Consider the following 24,414-nt stretch of genomic DNA (forward strand, 5'->3'; position numbering starts at 1 on the left):
TTCCAGAGGCTAGTGCTCTCAGCATTTGTATGGATTAAATGATTTTAAATCACGTTGAATTTCCAAAATAAATTAAAGGGGGATTTTAAGTTAAGGGGGATAGAAAACATTTCTAGATGCCATTCTTGGTGTTATTTAAAAAAACAAAACAATGGAAAACATTTTTTTGGTTAGTGAACTACTGTATACTGTAACAAAGTCAATTGTAGCTACTTGACTCCATATTATCCATGACATGTAAAATTATGTCCTGTTCCCTGCTGCCCCAGCACACGATTTCAGGAACCATCCATGCTCAATTCCCAGAGCTACAACGCCAATTATTGATAGTTCATGGAATCCAATGAGCTCTCTGGATTTCACACTATTTCTGACTCATCTCTTCAGTCTTATTCTGCTGTGTTAAAGTTCCTGTACTAAATAGTGTGGCTAAAGCTTACTGGACTGAGTAAAGAAATTTCCCAAAATATTTGATGATATTAACATTCCATTGCTGCCAATGTGCCTTTGATAGTATTTCTTTAGTTACAACATTCACTGTGCAATAGCCAATGTCCTAAATGTAACCTTCTTTCTTTACACTTGTCAATAAAGACCTTTCTATTTTGAAGTCAGATTAAAAATAATTCCACATGACAAATTTGTTAGCTTCCAAAGACAGCTAATTACGCTTGTTGCCTGATGCTAAGTATTCAAAAAAGGGCACTTTCAGATTCATGATCCACTCAGTTTTTGGCTAATGATGACAATGCATTCAAACAATGATCTTCCTAAGAAAGCAAGGAAGGAAATTAAGTTTCTAAAGATAACTTTATAATAACCGTCATTATTAACATAAATAAACATTAGCGCATTATATAATGCATATTAGATAATTAGTTCAAGTAAATTCAATAGATAGAATCCTTAAAAATATTAATTTAATTGCATTGGTTGCTAAATATCAAACCAAGTGTGTCATGCGCACAAGAAGAGATAGTCACAATGTCGGAAAAACTGCTTTATTGGCAGAATGGCAAAAGTACAAAGGGGCAAATCCAAAGAAGCGTTGTAAAGGGAAGCGTAAGGTCGAAGCTGGGAGATCAGAATATAACAAAGGGGCAAATCCAAAGAAGCATAGTAAAGGGGAGCGTAAGGTCGAAGCCGGGAGATCAGAATCTACAAGACAAACAAGAGAGTAGTTTAAACAGGGGAAAGCTAGTGAAACACTAGAGCTGGCAAAGCAAAGGGGTAATCTAAACAATAACCAACAACTGTGGGGAGAAAGGGTAGGGTATAAATAGGGGAAAAGAATAGTGCAGGTGAAACTAATATTCCGGTGATTGGGAGCGAGTGTGAGAGCTAGAGGGGGCAGGGTGAACTTGGGGATTAGCGTTCGTTACAGTACTTCCCCCTCTGCTACGGACGGCTCCGGACGGCCGTGCTCGGTTACGAGGAGCGCAACCTCTGGGAAGTGGTGCGGGACGATCGGGATGCTGGCGATGGTAGTCAAGCTTGAGAGCTTGGTCCAAGACATCCCTCGTCTGTACCCACGACTGTTCCTCAGGTCCGTAGCCCTCCTAGTCTACCAGGTACTGCAACCGGCCACCCCGACGTCTGGAGTCTAACAAGGCCTGGACAATATATGCGGGCTGACCTCCAACATCGAGTGGTGGAGGGGGTGTCTGGGATGCAGTGGGCGGGAACATGGGGCTGTAAAACACGGGCTTAAGAAGGGAGACATGAAACACAGGACAGATTTTGTAGCGGGGTGGCAAAAGTAATTTATAAGTGACAGGGTTAATTCTCTGCACAATCTTAAAAGGGCCGAAGTACTTAGGGCTCAGCTTCTGGGACAGGAGACGAATACGGATGTCTCGAGTTGATAACCACACCCGCTGGCCCGGATGGAATATAGGAGTGGGTCGGCATCGGCGGTCTGCCTTGGATTTCTGGGTCTGAGAGGAGCGTTGTAGACGGTCATGGGTGGCTCTCCAGACCTGGATGCACTTCTGGGCCCAGGCATCCACCGCCGGAACGTCACTGGGATCAGCCTCCCAAGGGAAAAGGGGTGGCTGATAGCCCAGGACGCATTGGAATGGGGTGAGGCGAGTCGAAGAGCTGACCAGGCTATTTTGGGCGTATTCGGCCCATGGAAGGTAGGTGTGCCAGTTACCCTGGTTCTGGGCACAGTAGGCTCTCAGGTATTTACCTATCTCCTGGTTGAGGCGCTCAGTCTGACCATTGGTTTGGAGGTGGTATCCCGAGGAGAAGTTTAGCTGGATGCCTAGTCTGTCACTGAAGGCTCGCCAGAATCGAGACTTGTGAATTGGGTCCCTCGATCAGACGTAATCTCCTCGGGGATGCCGAAGTTCCGGAAGACGTGGTTGATCATGAGGTCGGCCAGTTGGGTTGCGTTGGGTAGTCCAGGTAGGGGAATCAAGCGGCACATCTTTGAAAACCTGTCTATCACCACTAGGATCTCCGTCCGACCGTCGGAGGGAGGTAAGTCGGTGATGAAGTCCATGGCGATGTGGGACTACGGCCGATCGGGTATGGGCAACGGTTGGAGGAGCCCAGCGGGAAGGTGATGAGGAGTTTTGGACTGGGCACAGACTGGACAGGAAAGGACATAGTCATGGACGTCATCCTTGAGTGAGGGCCACCAAAATCTCCTCGCGAGTAGCTCAGTGGAACGGGTGATACCCGGATGGCCGGAACAAAGGGAAGTGTGGACCCACTGCATTAGCTGAGGGCGAATGATGGTGGGTACGTACATCTTGTTGGGGGGGTTTGAGGAGGCGCGGGCTCATTACCTTGAGCCTGTAGGATGGCCTCCGTCAATTCCCACCTAACGGGTGCTACGACGCACAATGTAGGGAGAATAGTCTCTGGCCCCGGAGGTTTAGAGCCGTAGCTGAAGAGCCGAGAGAGGGCGTCAGCCTTGGTGTTTTAGGAGCCTGGGCGAAAAGTGACATAAAAGTTAAAACGGGTGAAGAACATGGCCCACCTGGCTTGTCTGGGGTTCAACCTCTTGGCTGAGCGAATGTACTCCAGGTTCTTGTGGTCGGTGAAGACAACGAAAGGGAACTTTGAACCCTCCAACCAATGACGCCATTCCTCTAGGGCTAGCTTAATGGCCAGCAACTCTCTGTTCCCGACGTCATAGTTTTGTTCGGGGGAGGACAGTTTATGGGAGTAGAAGGCACAAGGGTACAGCTTAGCGGGAGTCCCGTGTGGTTGTGAGAGTACTGCTCCCACCCCCACCTCAGAGGCGTCCACCTCTACCACGGGAGAGTGGGATCGGGTTGCTGGAGAACAGGGGAAGTGGTAAAAGCGTCTTTTAGAGCTTGGAAGACCTGCTGAGCGGGAGTGCTCCATGTGAGGGACTTCGGGTTGCCTCGTGTCAGAGCAGTGAGGGGTGCGGCGATCTTACCGAAGTTTCGGATAAAGCACCTGTAGTAGTTGGCGAAACCCAGAAACCGTTGGAGCTCCTTCAGCATCCTAGGTTCCAGCCAGGACAGGACTGCGGCAACCTTGTTGGTTTCCATCTTCATCGTTCCTGCAGACAAGACATAGCCCAGAAAGGAGACGGAGGAACAGTGAAAGGCACACTTCTCTGCCTTAACAAACAGGTCGTGCTCTCTAAGTCTCTGTAACACCCTCGAGACATGATTGGTGTGTTCCGAGAGTGTGGAGGAGTGAATTAAGAGATCGTCTATGTAGACGACGAGGAATTGGTCCAGCATGTCTCGGAAGATCTCGTTCATGAACGACTGAAACACCGAAGGGGAGTTAGCGAGGCCGTACGGCATCACCAAATATTTGTAGTGCCCCCTGGTGGTGATGAACGCAGTCTTCCACTCGTCCCCCTTTCGAATGCGCACGAGGTTGTATGCGCTCCTGAGGTCAAGCTTGGTGAAGATCTTGGCTTTGCTGACTTGCTCAAGGGCCGGTTGGATGAGAGGCAAGGGATAGGCGAACTTTACCGTTGCTTTATTCAAGGCATGGTAATCGATGCAGGGGCGAAGCCCGCCATCCTTCTTGTCTACGAAGAAGAAGCCTGACGCTACTGGGGAGGTGGACGGTCGTATTATGCCGAGACTGAGCGCCTCGTCGATGTAGTCCTCCATGGCCTTGGTTTCAGGCAGCGTTAAGGGGTATACTCTGCTCTTAGGGAGCGGGGACTCCGGAAGAAGATCGATGGCGCAGTCCACACTACGATGTGGAGGGAGATTAACCTGGGTCTTTTCGAACACATCGGCATAAGAGGAATACTCCGGGGGAATGGAGACCGGAGATCTCACCTCGGGGCTCTCTACGGAGGTTGAGAAGACAGGAAGGGAAATACAGTGGGACAAACAATGGTAAGTCCAGTGCAACAGCTCCCCCGTGCGCCAGGAAATATGGGGGTCGTGAAGAGATAACCAGGGGTGACCCAAAACTACTGGGTCCCTGGGTGACTGAACAATAAAAAACTGAATGGCCTCCTTGTGGAACAAGCCTACTTGGAGGGACAATGGCATGGTTCTGAAGGAAATGAATCCCGATCCGAGGGGTGCCCCATCCAAAGAATTAACCTTGAGAGGTGGCACGACCGGACTAAGTGGGATACCAAGTCTTTGGACCAAGCCATCCTCCAAAAAATTCCCCGCTGCCCCGGAATCAACTAGGGCTGGGGTAGAAAAGGAGTCATCATTAAAAATCAAAACCACAGGGAGGCAGACTTGTTTCTGGGTAATGCTAAGAATGACGGATGTTCTAACCTGGCTTCTGGAGAGAGAAGGCTGGGGACAGACCAGGCATGAGGCAATATGATGACCCGGTTTGCCACAGTACAGACAGAGGCTCTGTGTCAAATGTCTAGTGCGCTCTGCAGGGGTTAATGGAGCGCGACCAAGCTGCATGGGTTCAGAATTGGAAGAGCTTTCGAGAGGTGGGGGGTGAGATGAGTTGGAGCCCACCGTACGCTCTTGGATGACTGAGGGACTACGAAAAGCGCGATCGCGTAGGAGATTATCAACAGTAATGGAGAGTTGAATATAATTCTCCAGCGACAGTGATTCTCCTCTACAGGCTAGCTCCATCTGCAGTTGACTGCTCAAAACCAGGCGGTAGACAGTTAGAAGAGCGGGGTCGCTCCACCCGCTGCCAGCGGCAAGGGTGCGGAAATCAAGGGCATAATCGGCTGCGGTGCGTGACGCCTGTTTAAGAAACACGAGGCGGCTGCCCACATCTCTACCAGCTGCAGGGTGATCAAAAACCACGGCAATCTGGTGGCAAAATTGATCGTATGAAGCAAGAAGTGGGCTATCGGCCGTCCACAACGTGGTGGCCCATTGCCGTGCTTTGCCAGTGAGAAGTGAGATCAAAAAATGAATTCTCTCACTGTCAGAGCGTAAAAGGGGGTGATACTTCATATAAACACTGCACTGCATTAAAAACCCTTGGCAAGCGTCCGAAGAGCCATCAAACCTCTCGGGGGGTTGAAAACTCACGGCGCTCTGGAACACGTTGGGAGCATCAACGGGTTCAGGGACAGACACAGGTGCAACAGGGTTAAGCTGATCAGAAAGAGCACGTACCGTCTGTAGTATTTCTTGTATCTGCTGCCCCTGGGTTGTAAGCGCTTGATCATGTCTCCCAACGGTAGATCCATGGGCAGAAATCGCCGCACAAATCCGCTCTAGTGAGCCTTGGAGGTTTTCCACGGAATCCATTGTGACTAAATTTTGTGGGGTTGGTTATTCTGTCATGCGCACAAGAAGAGATAGTCACAATGTCGGAAAAACTGCTTTATTGGCAGAATGGCAAAAGTACAAAGGGGCAAATCCAAAGAAGCGTCGTAAAGGGAAGCGTAAGGTCGAAGCCGGGAGATCAGAATATAACAAAGGGGCAAATCCAAAGAAGCGTAGTAAAGGGGAGCGTAAGGTCGAAGCCGGGAGATCAGAATCTACAAGACAAACAAGAGAGTAGTTTAAACAGGGGAAAGCTAGCGAAACACTAGAGCTGGCAAAGCGAAGGGGTAAACTAAACAATAACCAACAACTGTGGGGAGAAAGGGCAGGGTATAAATAGGGGAAAAGAATAGTGCAGGTTAAACTAATATTCCGTTAATTGGGAGCGAGTGTGAGAGCTAGAGGGGGCGGGGTGAACTTGGGGATTAGCGTTCGTTACAAAGTGGTACATGCAAAATATTGATAAATGTTTTTCTTTTGATAAAATTTACTTTTTTTTAAATTAACTAACTTATTATAAAAGCCATTTTTGAAACTACTTTAAATCAAGGTTATTTTTAAAAATGTAATGCAACATTTAATGCAATATTGCTAAATATTATATTGTCTAAATACTTTTTGGAGCCAAATATTTATATTTGAACTACTCGACTGGTTTTCATTATATTATATTTGGTAAAGTTTGTATAATTCCTACCCCTTAGTGTTTTACAAATTTATTTATTGCGAGAACGAAAGCACAACTATTGTGCATTATTTTTCCGGTAGAGGAAATTAATAGAGTTGCCATCAAAATGAATTTTCTTAGGATATGCTAACATGGCAAATGTGACATTTCAAGAGAGAAAACAGCTAATAACATCATAATCCTTTATCAAATCTGCAAAGCAAATAATTTCATCATATTTAGCGTGCATTAATATGAAATAATGTTTCACGTCTGGGTAAGACAGGACTGAGCAGTGTTTTCTTTTGTATAATGAAAACACCAGACCACATTATAGTTGTTTAGCATATTCCACATTATGCAAATCTTTTCATTGGGATCTCTTAATTTGCATTTCTTTGGTTTAAATTGTTTACAAAACAACATATTCTTCTCACAATGCACTAGACTGCTTTGCCAACTTGTTCGCCTCTTTGGCATGTTTGTGATTATGATGATTTTACTCATCATAAGCTTCATTTACACCACTTCTGTTGCCAACTAGTCATTTTCTTGTCAGTCACGTAACACAATGGAAGATGACTAAACATGTCATTCTCAATGGGATCTTAAATTGCTATTATAAAGCGGATAGTTCCTGTCCTACACTGTAAAATCAAATTAGTTGACCTTACTTAGATTTTTCAAGGCAATAGGTTTGCATGCTTTTCTAAGTAAACCTAAAACATTTTTTTTAATGTTAACTAGTTTTAAGTAAGCTTAACTCATCTGTGATTTAATTATTGTTGTTTTGATTTAATTATATAAATTGGGTTATAACATCCCCGCGACCCTGTACACAGGATAAGCGGTTGACGATGGATGGATGGATGGATGGATGGGTTATAACATGTCTTATGCAGTATAGGGGAAATTATGACTAGACACTAGTTTAGACATATGGCACACTGGACTTTACTCGGTACTGCATAGTGCACATAAATCTGCAATTTTGTGATGTACAACTGAGTAAATAATAATGGCTTAAACTTAACAGGCTTCAAGTTAATCAGAGGTAACACTATTCACCCTCATGCTGAATTATCAACCAGCTACAACAAAACAACAACAATAGTCATAAGAATTAAAACTAAATACATTTTTATAAAATAAAATATTATTTTATTACATACTGTAAGTTCCCTTTTTTTGACAAAACATAATTTAAGCACAAATGTTTATGGGTGTTCCACACAGCTGCAATTTTGTAGTTTTGAGTTAGTAAGTAGTTCTCAAAGCCAAAGTTTAAAGATCTTATGTATTTAAGTTATGATTCCAAAATGTGACATTTCAAGTAACATTTAATTAAGACCACTTAAATGTCTTTATTAATGACAACTTTAAGATTTAGAGAGTAATAAAAAAAAAAAAAAAAGAATGAATTAAAACTAGTAATACTATTAAAAACTTAAGATTATGTTGAGTAAACAATTCTTTTTTAGAATTTGAGATTACTATTAGTATTTACAGTGTAGATGGAAGTTGAACTATACTGATTGGTCAATACAGCATTACAGCTGTGCTAAATTACACAGTGCATACAAATACAACACCCAGGTGACAAGCTGTTCTGATTTTGTAGCATAAATTTAAATAGTGATTATTCTAGGTACATGTGTATTTATTATAATTATACAGCATGCCAAATGACTAACTGGTTCATTAAATTCTAATCTCTGCATGTTTTAAATTTCTGTCTACTATAAATGTCTGTATGTAAAAAAATTGTACTTGCATAGCTACTATCTGTACTAAAGATTAGAGTGCTAGATTAGATTTAGTATGCTTAAATTAGTATGTTAAAGTTACCTGGATACAGCAGTATGCTAATTCTGGTAAAAGAGTGCATATATGTTATAATATTATCCATAAACCCTTGTGTCAGGGACTAAAAACAAAAAAAAACTTTTTTACATTCCGGTTACGCAACCAAATGGTAACTGGTTAGAACAAAATAAAAGAATAATTAAGAACGTTCTTTTAAAATGACAGTACTCTGCACTAAGGTGTGGATGAAATACCAGTTGCAGTGTTGCCATGTATCACAAGAAAAACAAGCAACCTGGTCTGGAAAAATAAGCCACTTGCCTCACCAAAATAAGCAAAAATAAGCACTTAAATGTTTTCTGTGCGATGGATTTATCAGTATAAAAATCATAACAAGCATACAGTTAATTAACAGTAAAGGATCATTTTATTTACAGATCTGCTTCTCAGTCAAAACCAGACAGCATCTAATCTGTATTTATGCATCATATCTAACAATAATTCATTGAAGTCATGGAAACAACTGAGAAGTGTACTTTTTACCTCTAACAATGTTTTCCTTGTATCTGGATTAACAGTGCATGCATTTTTAGTAATTATACATAGTTGTTAAAAAGGTCTTCATTCACAGAATGTGACATACAAAACATTCAATTAGGCAAAGAAGTCAAGTCATTTTTATTTGTATAGCACTTTTCACAACACACATTGTTTCAATGCAGCTTTACAGGAAATCATGAATTAACAAAATAAATGAATAAAAATGAAATATCTAAAACATTTAATATCTAAAATGTCTTACATTGATCATTGTGTAGTTTGATTAAATATGATTGTAAAATGTGTATAGAAAATTAAATAATAATTATATTTAGAACCCCTGTGAGCAAGCTGAAGGCGACTGTGGCAAGGAACACAAATCTCCATAAGATGTAGGTAAATGGAGAAAAATAACCTTGGGAGAAACCAGACTCACTGGGGGCCAGTTCCACTCTGGCTAACATCATGAATATAATGCCAATATTAGTGATTTGTGTGCAGTGCAAGTCGTGGTTTTAAATTTGTAAATTATGTAAGAGTTAAGAGCTTTTGAAAAGCTTTTTAAGAGTGTTTTATGAACTTTAAGATTAATGACTAATGTCTTTTAAAGTCCATCCTGGTTTAACTGCAGAAGTTAACATAGATGTAATTGTCATTTTTTAGTTGGCTGATGAAGGCTTTTGTTGGCAATTAAGTTATAGTCTATGTATTCCATTTCAAGAGTGTAGTCCATCAATAAACAAAGGTGATGCAGGCAGAGATCAATGAGGTGCATTGCAGTTCAAAATGAAGGGCATTTCGGCGAGGTTCTGTGGGGTCCATCCTAAGTCAAATGTTCAGGCAGTGGCATATGAAGTATCCAATGTCTTACAGTTGGAGTTAGCATCAGTTCATCATCTGAAGTTTAAAAAAATGTGATTTCTGACTTGCATCGTTTGTAGTTTGTCGTCATCTCTCAGTAACACGTAGTAGTGGAGTCCGACACCAAGCAGGATACCAAACCTCGGGATATGAAGACATGGAAACAAACAGAATAATATTTGTGTAGATGCCATTCAATTATAGGAAGAGTTATAGATCATGATGGATGTTTCTGGTTCCAGCAGACCTAACTAAAGCAACCTAGTTGTAAATCGATGGATAACTTAGGCATATATCTGGCTAAACAGATGAGTCTTTAGTCTAGACTTAAACTGAGGGAGTTTGTGTCTGCATCTTGATCAGTGTTAGGGAGACTATTCTATAGTTTAGGAGCCAAATTTTAAACATTATTTAACATTATTAACAAGCCAAAAATTTTGTATCATAACGAACGTGATGGAATATAGCGTTGTAGAAGGTCACTTAAGTACTGTGGAGCTAGACCATTAAAAGCTTTGTATGTAGTTTACAGAATTTTAAAATAATACGAAATTTAACAGGAAGCCAATGTAATGATGATAAAATTGGGCTAATATGATCATATTTCTTGGTTCTAGTCAGCACTCTGGCAGCTGCATTTGGAACCAATTGAAGGTTATTTATTGAACTTGCGGGTCATCCTCCTTGTAATGCATTACAATAATCTAGTCTTGAGGTCATGAACGCATTAATAAATATTTTGGCATTAGCAACAGAGAGCATGTCGTAATTTAGCAATATTTCTTAGTTGGAAGAATGCTGTTCAACAAACATTGAAAATGTGATTTGCAAAGGACAAATTGGTATCAAATATAACACCTAAGTTCTTTGCAGAAGAAGACGATGTAACAGAACATCCATCGAGAGTCAAATTATATTTTGGCGGCTTATTTTTAGAGGTTTTTGTTCCAATTATTAGTACCTCTGTTTTGTCGGAATTGAGTTGAAGGAAATTTCTGGTCATCCAATCATTGATTTCATTGATACATTCTGCTAATTTGGAGAATTGGGAATTTTCATTGGGTTTAAAAGAAATATAAATTTGAGTATCATTGGCATAACAGTGGAAACTTATTCCATGATTCCTGATAATATCTCCTAGGGAAAGCATGTATAAGGAGAAAAGCAGAAGTCCTAAAACTGATCCCTGTGGCACTCCATACTTAACTTTTGTTTGATTTGACAATTCCTCATTTACACAAACAAAGTGGTAGCAGTCTGATAAATAGGACCTAAACCATGCTAATGCAAGCCCACTAATGACAGCATAATTCTACAGCATATTCAAGAGAATGTTGTGATCTATCATGTCGAAGGCAGCACTAAGATCTAAAAGCACTAGAAGTGAAATGCAGCCGCAATCAGAAGATAAGAGCAAATCATTTGTAACTCTGATAAGTGCAGTCTGTGTACTGTGATTGGGCCTAAATCCTCACTGAAATTGTTCATATATTCCATTTCTCTGTAGAAATGAACATAGTTGGGAGGACACTACCTTTCCTAGTATTTTTGACATAAATGATAGATTTGAAATTAGTCTGTAATTCTCTAATTCTCTAGGATCAAGCTGTGGCTTCTTAACTCTTTCCCCGCCAGCGTTTTTAAAAAAAAGTTGCCAGCCACCGCCAGGGTTTTTGACGATTTTCGCTAAATTTAATGGCCCGCAGAATATTTTCTTCCATGAATATATGAAGATGCTATATATCACAATAAAGATCTGAGCCTCTGCTTTTAGGCAAAAAAAAACGATTTTATTTTATCTTCATTTGTTCTTTTTTATTGCGACTTGAACAGAGGTCAGTTTTGTCAAAAACAACATTTCAGACAAAAAGCTGATAAAAAGGCATGATTATGTCTGATATTTTGAGCTTCTCAATACTCCACTTCTTCATGTTTGAGACGATCGCAGTCTGTTTCTTTGATCAAAGAGTTGCGTACTCTTTCAAAACATGTGGAGGGGTCTTCCTTACCGTATAACACCTAAAACACGGAAACGCGGAAAATTCCGTGTTTGGCGGGGAAGCGTTTTTTCATAAAACACGGAAAATTCCGTGTTTGGCGGGGAAAGAGTTAAGAAGTGGTTTGATTCGATAGTTTCTTGGGCATGTCCTAAGGATAGTGAGGAGTTAATAATATAAATAAAAGGTTTTGAGATTACTGGGAATACCTCTTTAAAGAGCTTAGTTGATATTGGATCAAACATGCTGTGGCTTTTGATTTGATAAGTTTTGTTAGCTCTTCATGAACTGTGATAGCGAAGGATTGAAGTTGCTTGTGAGCAAAATTATGAGACGCTGTTTTTGAGGTGCTTTGAGAGTTGATTGCATAGTTCCAATTTTATTTATGATTATTGTGCTGTGACAGAATTTCTGGTTCAGTCTATGCTTTATTCCTTACCAATTTAGTCACAGTACTGAATAAACAGTACTGAATAAACACCTAGAATTGTTGTATTTATTTTCTATGAGTTTGCTAAAATATGCTGGCCTGGCAGCATTTAGTGCCTGTCTGTAGCTACAGACACTACCCTTCCATGCACCATGAAATACCTCTAATTTTGTATTCTTCCACTTGCACTCCATTTTCTGAGCTGTGTTTTGGTAGTTCGGGGAACAGACACAGTCTCTAATTGATATCTAGGTGATACAGTCTCTGTGTTGCAGTTTATGTGACATATGTTACATCTCAAGGCAGCTAGCAGATGTTTGGATTAACCAGTTTCCTGACCTAGGCCCCAGTTAGTCAGATACTATAATTATTAAGACAATGAGCCAAATTACTTGAGAGGAGAGTGGCACCTTCCCTGTAGGGATGGAGTCCATCTCTCTTTAGCAGGTCAGGTCTACCCCAAAAACTCTTCCAGTTGTCTATAAATCAGGATCAAAGCACATGTACATGACGTGGTGTAGTTCCAAACATTTACTGTGATAAACTGTTTGGCCTTTGGTTTCATGAAAAAAAAAATATCGATACATAATTAACTGGTTATAACCATTTACCAGAATTTTTAAATAATATTTTCACAATTTAAATCACTTTGTTCTCATTTTCCATTACGTTCTGCCAAAAATGTAGTTCCTTTTTGTTTTTTTGTTTTCGCTCCTTGAACTGTTTTTAGTCTCTGCCTTGTGCTACAGAAGATGAATTTCTGACCGTGCCTAATTGGCTTTTTCAACTGTAAAATAAATAAATAAATGATAGGAAAACAAGGATGGCTGCCACACTAGTTACTATTCATGGAAAAATTCAAGTAACATTTCCTTTGAAAAATGTAAACTAGATGCAGAAGGTCCTGATCTTACTTGAACACCAACAGTATGCAAAATGTCTGTTTTGGTTATTTATTTATGTTGTTGAAATGTTATTGCCAAAAGTAATATTTGTTTTCAAAGAGGTTTCCCTGAACACACCCCAAATAGTCCTGTCCCCAACTTTTTGAGCCAGTGTTTTGTTTTTTTCCTGCTGTTCAGGATGCTCAAACAAACACACATACATACACTCACCTAAAGGATTATTAGGAACACCTGTTCAATTTCTCATTAATACAATTATCTAATCAACCAATCACATGGCAGTTGCTTCAATGCATTTAGGGGTGTGGTCCTGGTCAAGACAATCTCCTGAACTCCAAACTGAATGTCAGAATGGGAAAGAAAGGTGATTTAAGCAATTTTGAGCGTGGCATGGTTGTTGGTGCCAGACGGGCCGGTCTGAGTATTTCACAATCTGCTCAGTTACTGGGATTTTCACGCACAACCATTTCTAGGATTTACAAAGAATGGTGTGAAAAGGGAAAAACATCCAGTATGTGGCAGTCCTGTGTGCGAAAATGCCTTGTTGATGCTAGAGGTCAGAGGAGAATGGGCCGACTGATTTAAGCTGATAGAAGAGCAACTTTGCCTGAAATAACCACTCGTTACAACCGAGGTATGCAGCAAAGCATTTGTGAAGCCACAACACGCACAACCTTGAGGCGGATGGGCTACAACAGCAGAAGACCCCACCGGGTACCACTCATCTCCACTACAAATAGGAAAAAGAGGGTACAATTTGCAAGAGCTCACCAAAATTGGACAGTTGAAGACTGGAAAAATGTTGCCTGGTCTGATGAGTCTCGATTTCTTTTGAGACATTCAGATGGTAGAGTCAGAATTTGGCGTAAACAGAATGAGAACATGGATCCATCATGCCTTGTTACCACTGTGCAGGCTGGTGGTGGTGTAATGGTGTGGGGGATGTTTTCTTGGCACACTTTAGGCCCCTTAGTGCCAATTGGGCATCGTTTAAATGCCACGGCCTACCTGAGCATTGTTTCTGACCATGTCCATCCCTTTATGGCCACCATGTACCCATCCTCTGATGGCTACTTCCAGCAGGATAATGCACCATGTCACAAAGCTCGAATCATTTCAAATTGGTTTCTTGAACATGACAATGAGTTCACTGTACTAAAATGGCCCCCACAGTCACCAGATCTCAACCCAATAGAGCATCTTTGGGATGTGGTGGAACAGGAGCTTCGTGTCCTGGATGTGCATCCCACAAATCTTCATCAACTGCAAGATGCTATCCTATCAATATGGGCCAACATTTCTAAAGAATGCTTTCAGCACCTTGTTGAATCAATGCCACGTAGAATTAAGGCAGTTCTGAAGGCGAAAGGGGTCAAACAGAGTATTAGTATGTTGTTCCTAATAATCCTTTAGGTGAGTGTATATATATATATATATATATATATATATATATATATATATATATATATATATAAATTATTTTTTTTTTTATAGTACCACAGAGCTGCATATTTATACTTCTCTCTGCCTATCACAAACATAAACTTAAGTGTACATTGCCAGTGCATTATTAGACATTATTAAATACAGATGTAAAACATACTGAATGTGAACATTAATTTGCTTAAGTTTACAATCTAAAAACTTGTATATTCTCTGGCTGCCATTCAGTCTCTACATGTATTCCTGGCTGCAGCTTGCTGAACGTCCAGGTCCTTCAGTCTGTATCGCACACACACTGGGTCTCTCTTGGGTGGTTCTGCTTTCGACACTGATGTAGATGAAAGTTACTGAGCATTTTCAGTCTATGTGAATAGATACGGCAGCGTGCCCATATTTCGCGCACAACGGGTTCATCGCTTGCTGGTGAAGTCTCAATTCTCCATACAGTAAATCCACTCCCTTGTTTATTTTGCCTGGGACATACGTTGCGCATGATGAATAGGCGTGTGCTGCTTCACACAATCAGTTTCACAGTCAGTTAGTATGTGCAATCGAGTCGAGCGTCCACCTGCTGAAAATGTACATGAAAATTATACAGAAAGTGTAGACAAACAAGTTTCGGCCATTGTACAAGTGTGCTGGACACTGCACTAATTGCAGAACATTTTTAACACATTTAACATAAAATATGAATCGCAGAAATTAACGCATTTTATTTCACAGCCCTAATTTATATACACTGCCTAATTACACAAATTGTCCCCCACAATCAGTTCAGAAAATGTAAAATAGTGTGACGAACCTGCTTGTCATTATAAGTTATCATGAAGTGTTATCACAAGTTTGACTGAATAACATCTTCTGATGAAGGGCCGTCAAACAGGAGTGTCTTAGTCTCTCACTCTGAGAGGCTGTTAAGTGAATGTGTGTGCGTGTGTGTGTGTAAGGTTTCCGGTGGCATAAAAGGCACGGTCACATCTGGAGAGGTCCTTCACTTGAATAGACTCTCTGAAGGCTTCTAGAGTGCCTTTCACCTCAAATGTGTTCTCAGTTTGGCTGCAGGTGGTAAGCAAAGTGTTATTTTCCAGAATCTCATTAATCTACGAAAACAGCATGAACTGTTTTCTCACAAACCGATCCGATTTGAGGCAAGATATTTTAGAAGTGTAAGTCAGGTAGAGTTTTCTATAAAGGTCACAAATATTGATTTGATTCTGTGAACAGATGTCAAGATGAAGCGTGAGTTACAGTATCAGGTGTGAATTTCCTGAGCTATTTGTTAGTAAAGCAGCAGCGCAGCTCAGAATAATCTCAAATAGTGTCTTCGCACTGGGCATGGCAGATCATACCAGTCATTCTCAGCTTTTGGGTATCACTATGCCGGCAGCTTGGGAGGAGGTGGTTTGTCTTTCTCTGATCATACTCATTCTAATGCCTCACTCACTCCTTGCCCTGTGGTCTTTTTTCACTCACTCCTTGCCCTGTGATCATTCACAAGTGATCATTTGAAACACATTGGCATTTACACCTGGTGGTAACCACTGCTAGGTGTAATCTGATTAAGAAGTAATTCATTATTGCAATCTAATGACTTTTTAGTTAAAAAAGTAGTGTAACATAAATTCTAGTAATCAGATTACAGTTACTGATTTTCAATTAAATCAACCATCTGTAGAGTAAAAGTAAAAGTTTAGAGTGAAAATGTAACCTGCAAATCACCTGTGATTATGTTAAGAAAGATAATTTCCTAGTTCCCATGGTAAAAGAACCTGTATTTTGGAGCACTAAAGGGAAAGGTGACCATAACTGATCCAATTCAATGAAAAGGTTCCTGATACAACATGTCAGTTTACCATGTTATCATGTTGCCTGGACTTATTAGATCACATTGTGCTTGCACTACCAGGTTTAAACAGGGCCTTGGAGGTGACATCTACCTCAAACGTGCACACCCTCACCCATTATCTCAAATTTGGATGCGCTGCAGGGCTGATAACTTCCCTTGGTTTCTCATACTGCTGGCTGCTTTGTGAACTCAGAGGGATTGGGGTCTTATCAGTGGCTTGGCAGAGCCCGAGAATCAGCAGCCAACAAAGATTGAATATGTCCATCTGACCAGTTCACTGCCCCAGATGATTAAATGAAACATGACTGGTCAGCATTGTGAAGATGCCTGTATGTGTGTGTAGATGTGGGTGTATTTGAGTCCCTTAGTAAACATTTGTGACAGCTCCTGTTTAATTGTTTATTTCACACGTTAAAGTGGATTTTGGTTGATGGCGTGCCAATTTTCCAGGCGCTGTGATTTTGACAGTGATACACCTGCAGGCCTTCACTGTATAGACACACAGATCTCATCAGAGCTGAAGTAATGTGTAAGTGATGTAATCATCTCTTGGCCTTCACCAGACAGGTACATTCTCACTTTCCTTTGAGACACACACAGCTATTTGAGGACACAGAGAAGCGGCTATGTTTTAGGAATGAAAAAAAAACATGAAATGGAGATCTATTTCTAGGAAAGTGTAGCTGTCTGAGAAACTCCAGGCTATTCATGTTTTTTTTTTTTTTTGCTTTCAACAATGCTCATTTATCCATGTTTTTATCAGCATTTATGTTGATCTAAATTAATAATCTACAGACGAGGAACACACAAACGATTGTTATTTATCAGCATATCGTTCTTGATTGGCAGCATTACATGAAATGCACTGCAGAAAAAATCCTTCTTTTAAGCACACATTGTCAGTGTTGGGGCTGCTACTAACTTAACTACATTTTTCAGTAGCTTGACATTAGCTTTTCCAGTAGCAAACTACTTTTTCCAGCAAGTAGCGGTGTAGCATGACCAAACTTCATGGTTACTGTTGTAACCTCCGTTCCCCGAGGAAAGGAACGAGCCGTTGTGTCAAATGAAGTGACACAAGGAATTTGCAAGCCCCGCCCAGGACATACGGGTATAAAGGAAAGTGGGGCAGCGAGTGCCAGTCAGGATTTTGCACTGAGGAGCCTAAAATAAGGTACGGCCGTTTACAGTGGTAGGTCTAGTGCTGTGGCAGGAGGGACACAACGTCTCGTTCTTTCCCTCGGGGAACGGAGGTTACAACAGTAACCATGACGTTCCCCTTCTGTCACTCACTCGACGTTGTTTTGAATGAAGTGACACAAGGGGTCCCATATAAAAATGCCACGCACAGACCGTGTTACGTGAACTGTCGTGACAGGTGCAAGCAGGCTACTGCATGTTAGAGGCAACTGTGCTGGCTGCACGTAGCCATCCCCAACGCCCCCAAAGAGATGTTGCATACAGACCTTAGGTTCGCCGCACCCCTGAGGGGGGGAACAGGAGCTACATGACTAGCATGGGAGCAAGCCCGGCAGCCGCGGCCTTCTCTCTCACTATGTCTCTCACATAGGATGTGAAGCGGCTGGAGCTATCTTAACGCTATGAAATGCGTCGGGGAAGGCTGTCTTTCCCGGTCCTATTCTTTGAGGGCGAAAAGACAGTGCGGAGGCCACATCCTGCCCAGTCTAGGGGGAGTTTACATGTGGCAAATACACCACGAGTGTTGTGAAGCCTTACGTGGGAAATGGTGCGGTGGTAGGTCCAGCCTAATGAGGGGGGACTCTACAAGCACGGTGACCGGGGCAGCGGGGCTGCCCAAGGGAAATGTGGGTCCGCCGACAGGCGAACCGAACCATGGGAAATACATCACAGGGAGTTTGCCTGAAAAGAGAACTAGGCCTGTGGAGCCCGACCCCAGTACAGAGCACCTGTGACTTGTAGTGGGTCTGGACACGAATTGCTCCACTGAATTAGCAGGCCAGAATGCTAGGGAGGAGTACATCCAGGGAGCAATGCTTAGTGGCTAACCTGGGATAGAAGGCGCACTGGATCAACTTGGTGAAGGGCGCTGTGACGAAAGACAAAAGCTCGGACAAAAGCGAGTGAGCGTGTCAGGGGGCGGGTGGTTCGTGGGGATTTACCCGCCGAAACCGAGCCCATCGTTATCCCCATATCGCCTTCATCGCCAGCTGGATTGTCCTCAATCCCGTGGGAAGAACGAGCGAAGCAGGGGGCGGCAGTAGTGGCTTTCACCTTGAGGAAGTAGAGCCACGACTGCAACAGTCTGTGGCTGTCGGTCTTGGAGAGAAATCGACCGCATGAAGCTTTTTACATTATGTTTGTGAGGTAATAGTTTGACAGGTTGTTTTTGCCAATTTAAGCAGATTACTAGATCAGTTAAATATGTAAAGCTATTTTAAATATCAGCTCCTGGTTTGTACCTCTATGTTGGTGTGCAGTTGACAAACTGTAGGAAAAAGATAGATCTGCTGTGTTCTTAGAAATCTTATGTAGACACCTTATATACATGAAAACATACAGACCTTATTGAAAATCATAATTATTACAAGACTATTATTATTAAATTCATGCACAGCAGCTCACAAACTGTAGGGAAACTATAGATTTGATTTGTTCTTATAATGCTTAAAACCACTACTAATGTCTCTTTGTAGATCTGTAGACATAGAAACTTTAAAGAATTAAAAATGTATTTTGATTATTGATTCAGTGACTAACTTATTTGTCACCACCTTCTGGCATCACCAGAAATGGTCACTGAATCACTAAATGGATCTGAAGGAATTTTGGTGAACAGTCAAAACACCCAAGCCACATGGATACATTTAAATCTCACAACGCACAAGCACTGAGTAAAAAATGCACAATTGACATTATTGTAATTGATTAAATAATTTCTTCAGGACCACCATGTGTGAAACACATTTATTTTCGTAGCTAATTTTGCAAAGTTTTGCATCTTTAAAATACATAGTAATAAAGTAAATAATACGTATATACAATCACCTAAAGGATTATTAGGAACAACATACTAATACTGTGTTTGACCCCCTTTCGCCTTCAGAACTGCCTTAATTCTACGTGGCATTGATTCAACAAGGTGCTGAAAGCATTCTTTAGAAATGTTGGCCCATATTGATAGGATAGCATCTTGCTGTTGATGGAGATTTGTGGGATGCACATCCAGGGCACGAAGCTCCCGTTCCACCACATCGCAAAGATGCTCTATTGGGTTGAGATCTGGTGACCAATTGGCACTAAGGGGTCTAAAGTGTGCCAAGAAAACATCCCCCACACCATTACACCACCACCACCAGCCTGCACAGTGGTAACAAGGCATGATGGATCCATGTTCTCATTCTGTTTACGCCAAATTCTGACTCTACCATCTGAATGTCTCAACAGAAATCGAGACTCATCAGACCAGGCAACATTTTTCCAGTCTTCAACTGTCCAATTTTGGTGAGCTCTTGCAAATTGTAGCCTCTTTTTCCTATTTGTAGTGGAGATGAGTGGTACCCGGTGGGGTCTTCTGCTGTTGTACCCATCCGCCTCAAGGTTGTGCGTGTTGTGGCTTCACAAATGCTTTGCTGCATACCTCGGTTGTAACGAGTGGTTATTTCAGGCAAAGTTGCTCTTCTATCAGCTTGAATCAGTCGGCCCATTCTCCTCTGACCTCTAGCATCAACAAGGCATTTTCGCCCACAGGACTGCCGCATACTGGATGTATTTCCCTTTTCACACCATTCTTTGTAAACCCTAGAAATGGTTGTGCGTGAAAATCCCAGTAACTGAGCAGATTGTGAAATACTCAGACCGGCCCGTCTGGCACCAACAACCATACCATGCTCAAAATTGCTTAAATCACCTTTCTTTCCCATTCTGACATTCAGTTTGGAGTTCAGGAGATTGTCTTGACCAGGACCACACCCCTAAATGCATTGAAGCAACTGCCATGTGATTGGTTGATTAGATAATTGCATTAATGAGAAATTGAACAGGTGTTCCTAATAATCCTTTAGGTGAGTATATATATATATATATATATATATATATATATATATATATATATATATATATATATATATTTATGATAATTATATCAAACTTGTATATTAATATATACTGTAAAATATCAATACTACATTGTATGTGTTGGGTCTGTGTGAGCCACATACTGTGACCCTCCCACTTTTAAAATGACTGCTACGACCCTACTTTAAAATCACAATGCTACATACTGTTGAAGAAATGGCCTAGTAGTTATTTCCATTACTGTTAATCTTGAAAGGTTCAGACCTGTGGCTTCTAACTCTGTTGCAATAAGCATTAAGTAAACCCCATATTACAACTGGTATTAAGATGCATGTTGGGTGATCTGATCACATGTGGACAGCACTACATACAGGTCTAAGATGTTTTTGTGATCGGATCACAAAAAACATAAACGAATGTGGTCAAAAACATATGTGACCACATCACATTTGATGTGTAAATGCTAATCCGTTTTGTATGCATCCCAGCAAAAGCGCCTGCCCTCATCTTTCAATCAACTGCTGTGCTAAAACAAGAGTTTAAACGTTGTAACGAGTGGTTTGAAAGGAATTAACTGTCCAATTGGAAATTTGTAAAAAGCAGATACAAATGAACACAAGAACTTCATGGATCTTCTTCAATGTGTCTAAAATCAGCATGCACGGATACTTGTGAGAAACACAAATATCTGCATTTCAGGTTAATCCACTAAAATAACTGACAATTATGCTCAATGAAATTTTGTGTTTAGATAAAATTTCTGATGCATCTGGGAGAAATAGCGCACCATTTTTTTCATGCTTCCTTTGTCTTTTATGACATGCTGTGCTTTAATGTCCTGCAGTAATACACTGACATAGTGACTGATGTACTGTATGTCATAATGAAACAGAGTCCCTCCCCTCCAAATTGGATCACAAGTTGTCACAGTAATCGCATTTAAGTGACCAAGTCTAAACAGTGATGTGTTTTACCTGACCACATGCTGTCTGATCACCGGAGATGCATCTTAATACCAGGTGTCAACAGGGTCTAAGAGACATGGCTTAGTGGTGAAACTTTGGTCCCATGGGCATTTAAACTGCTTAGCGGCACTCTCCAAACTTTTTCTTATTTCAGCCTGCCAGCCAAGTTCAGCAGTGCCTTCCTCAAGTCGCATATTACTTTTGCTTTCTTCCCCAATCCCCAGACACCCCATACTTTCCTTGCTGGACTGCTCTTATAAAAGGGAGCACATCCCTGAGGCATAGAGGGGAGGCTCACTTCACAAGCCACTAAACAGAAATGATAGCAGAGCTGATGGAGACCAGAGCTCATCTGGCCCTGCTCGGAACACTCTTCATCTCCCCAAACAGCCTTGTGACATTGGGCTGGATTGAGCAAGGACTATGGAGATTTGCTTCTCTCTGAATGTAGGGGCTTTCCTCCAGTGACAAAAACAGAACAAGAGCTGTTTCACAAAGGCTTAGCTTAAGCCTTATCTTTGACAGAGGGACCGAAGGAAGGGTGCGAGGGAGGTGGAAGTAAGACACAGATTCTTCGTGTACCAAACAAGGAAGGAGGGACTGAAAAGGGATTGAATTGATAGAGCCGTAGGTAGATCTGTGTTTCTTTCATTACCGAAGGTGGTGCACGCTTAGCCAAAAACAATAGTGGCCTGTCCCACTGCCTCTAGTAATCTCTGTAAACTTAAGAGGGACAATTGTAGAGTACTAGTCAAAGCATTAATCTTTCTGTTCTCTACACAACTTGCTGCTGCTTCATTGCTCATCCGGTCTTATTGTTACCCTTGTCATCATCTCAGATATTTTAGTCGTTCAGACAGAACGGATTCTTGTGCTAAAAAAGCTAAACCAGAGATTTAAGACACAGTATTAAAATGAATTGTAGAAAAGGGAACATTCAATATGAATTAGGAAAAGTAGTCCATCTTTAAAGGTAATAGAGCCATTCCTTTTTTAGATACAGACAACGCCTTTGACTCAAGAACGCGTCAGACCAGCCAGTTTTTCTTTTTTTGTGTGCATAATCTGAGTTTAATTAGCACAATTTATGATACCACTTTTAACGTAGTTTAATGGAAAGGAGGAGGCGAGAACCGGCTTGGCAATATAAATTATATTTTAATTATAAACTTAAACAAAAGACAAACACATATAATGGACATGTCCGTAAACTATCTCTCTCTCGTCGCACCACCGTGCCAACGCAGAGCGGCAGTGATAGAGAGAGAGGAGAGAGAGATGAAAGAAAACCTACTCGCCGGTTCTCCGATACACCGTAGCATGGTCCTCGATTACTTCTCCACCCTCTCAGGCAGACGACAGACTTTTCTCCCCGGGCGGACCGGAGTCAGACTCACAACCCCCGGCGGTCAGAACGCCCCTCCGCATTCTCGGGACTCGTTGGGACACTCCTCCGCTCCAGGCGGTCGGGGAGACACTTCCCTCCTCCCCTCGCAGATGGCGGTCTTCCTTCGACCCCTCCGCGTTTCTGGGGGATGGCAGGGCTCTCCTCCGCCCCTGGCATCGGCTCCATCGCTCCAGGTGGTCAGGGAGTCCAGTCCCCACTCACCTCGCAGACGGCGGCCGTTCACCGTGTCCGGGCGGTCGGTCTACTCCTTCCCCCGTTGGATGGCAGTGGCGCTACCCTGGATGGACGGCAGTGTCGAGGACTACGCGACAGGCATCCCTCCTCCTTCCCGGCCTTCGGTACCAGTGTAACGTAGTTCAATGGAAAGGAGGAGGCAATATAAATTATATTTTAAAAAGACAAACACACACATGACGGACATGTCCGTAAACTATCTCTGTCTCGTCGCACCACCATCTGCCATCGCCCTTTATCCCTCTCGGAGGCTTAATTAGCCTGATAAGGGACCGAGTGTGTATAATCACAACCTGGCCCGCCCTCCGCCCTGCCACACCACTGTTGTCAGAATTTACTTTGAAAAGGCCTTTGGCTAGATGCAGTTATATGTTAATGTGTAAACTTGTACTTGGATGTGTCAGTATAGAGGTATTTAATGTGGCAAGTAACAACTTATGATCTGTGTTCCAGTTCCAGGCCTCAGTAAACGAGGGCTCAACTGGGGTGGTGGTGAACCTGACAGTGGATGACAGAGATGATCCAGCCACAGGAGCCTGGAGAGCCATTTACTCCATCATCAACGGAGATCCCAATCAGAACTTTGAAATCCAGACGAACGTGGACAACAATGAGGGCATGCTGTCTGTGGTAAAGGTACGTGATGTCTTTTCAGTCATGCATTTGTTTGGTATAGTTACATGTTTGGTAATCACGGCTATATTATTCCACTTGTATGTTGTCTTTATCAGCCTCTGGACTATGAAAGAGCAATGTTTCACACTCTACTGATAAAAGTGGAAAACGAAGACCCTCTGGTTCCTGACGTTGTTTACGGCCCCAGCTCTACGGCGACAGTTTACATTACAGTTATGGATGTGAATGAAGGACCAGTGTTCTTTCCAGATCCTTTGGTTGTCATCAGGAGAGAGAACATTCCAGTGGGCAGCTTTGTTGCCATGCTCAACGCCACTGATCCTGACTTCATCCAATCCCAGAGCATAAGGTTTGTGATGATATCATCAGTATGAGTAAAAACAAAGGCGCTGTCCTAAATGCCTTCCTTAAACCTCATCCTCCTCCAAACTTGTTGACATAATGTTCTGTAGACTGTTGGTTATTCCAGTGCATTCTGAATTAAATAATTACATACAGGACACCCTATGGTCTTGTGGACTTCAAAGAAAGTGAAAACCACAAGACTGCAAAGCCTTATCAACTGCACAACTGGGACAGGGCCACTGTTGTCAATGTTTGGTTTCTGTTAATTTGCTCCTACTGAATGGTTGACATGGGAAAATAACTTCTTCGAACTTATTTAAACTTCCCCTGAAACATAGTTTGAAACTAATTTCAAAGCTCTGAAGGCTGAGGTTGAATGAATCACTTGTCTCCTTTGTTACATTCTCATCAAAGTCTGACCAGGTAGTTTGCAGTGAGTGCACAAACAAATCAAATATCAGATCAATGTGATAGCATTCCCAAATATCAGATAATTGTGATAGCATTCCCCCTGTCTCAGACAGCTTTGTTGATCTGCTGATAGTTTTGTGCAATATA

At 41.9% G+C, this 24,414-nt stretch overlaps 1 protein-coding gene across 1 annotated transcript in view; it reads left to right on the plus strand.

Annotated features, from left to right (window-relative positions):
- The window catches only part of LOC127623370 (cadherin-13-like), a 532,010-nt gene that overhangs the window by 412,742 nt on the left and 94,854 nt on the right, over positions 1–24,414 (plus strand). Inside the window, exons 10-11 of the mRNA XM_052097812.1 lie at positions 23,329–23,511; positions 23,607–23,860. Of these exons, the coding sequence (XP_051953772.1) occupies positions 23,329–23,511; positions 23,607–23,860 (437 nt within the window). The remainder of the gene's footprint in view (positions 1–23,328; positions 23,512–23,606; positions 23,861–24,414) is intronic.

This window comes from Xyrauchen texanus, chromosome 29 (genome assembly GCF_025860055.1).
Source record: "Xyrauchen texanus isolate HMW12.3.18 chromosome 29, RBS_HiC_50CHRs, whole genome shotgun sequence".
In the NCBI taxonomy this organism is placed as follows: Eukaryota; Metazoa; Chordata; class Actinopteri; order Cypriniformes; family Catostomidae; genus Xyrauchen; species Xyrauchen texanus.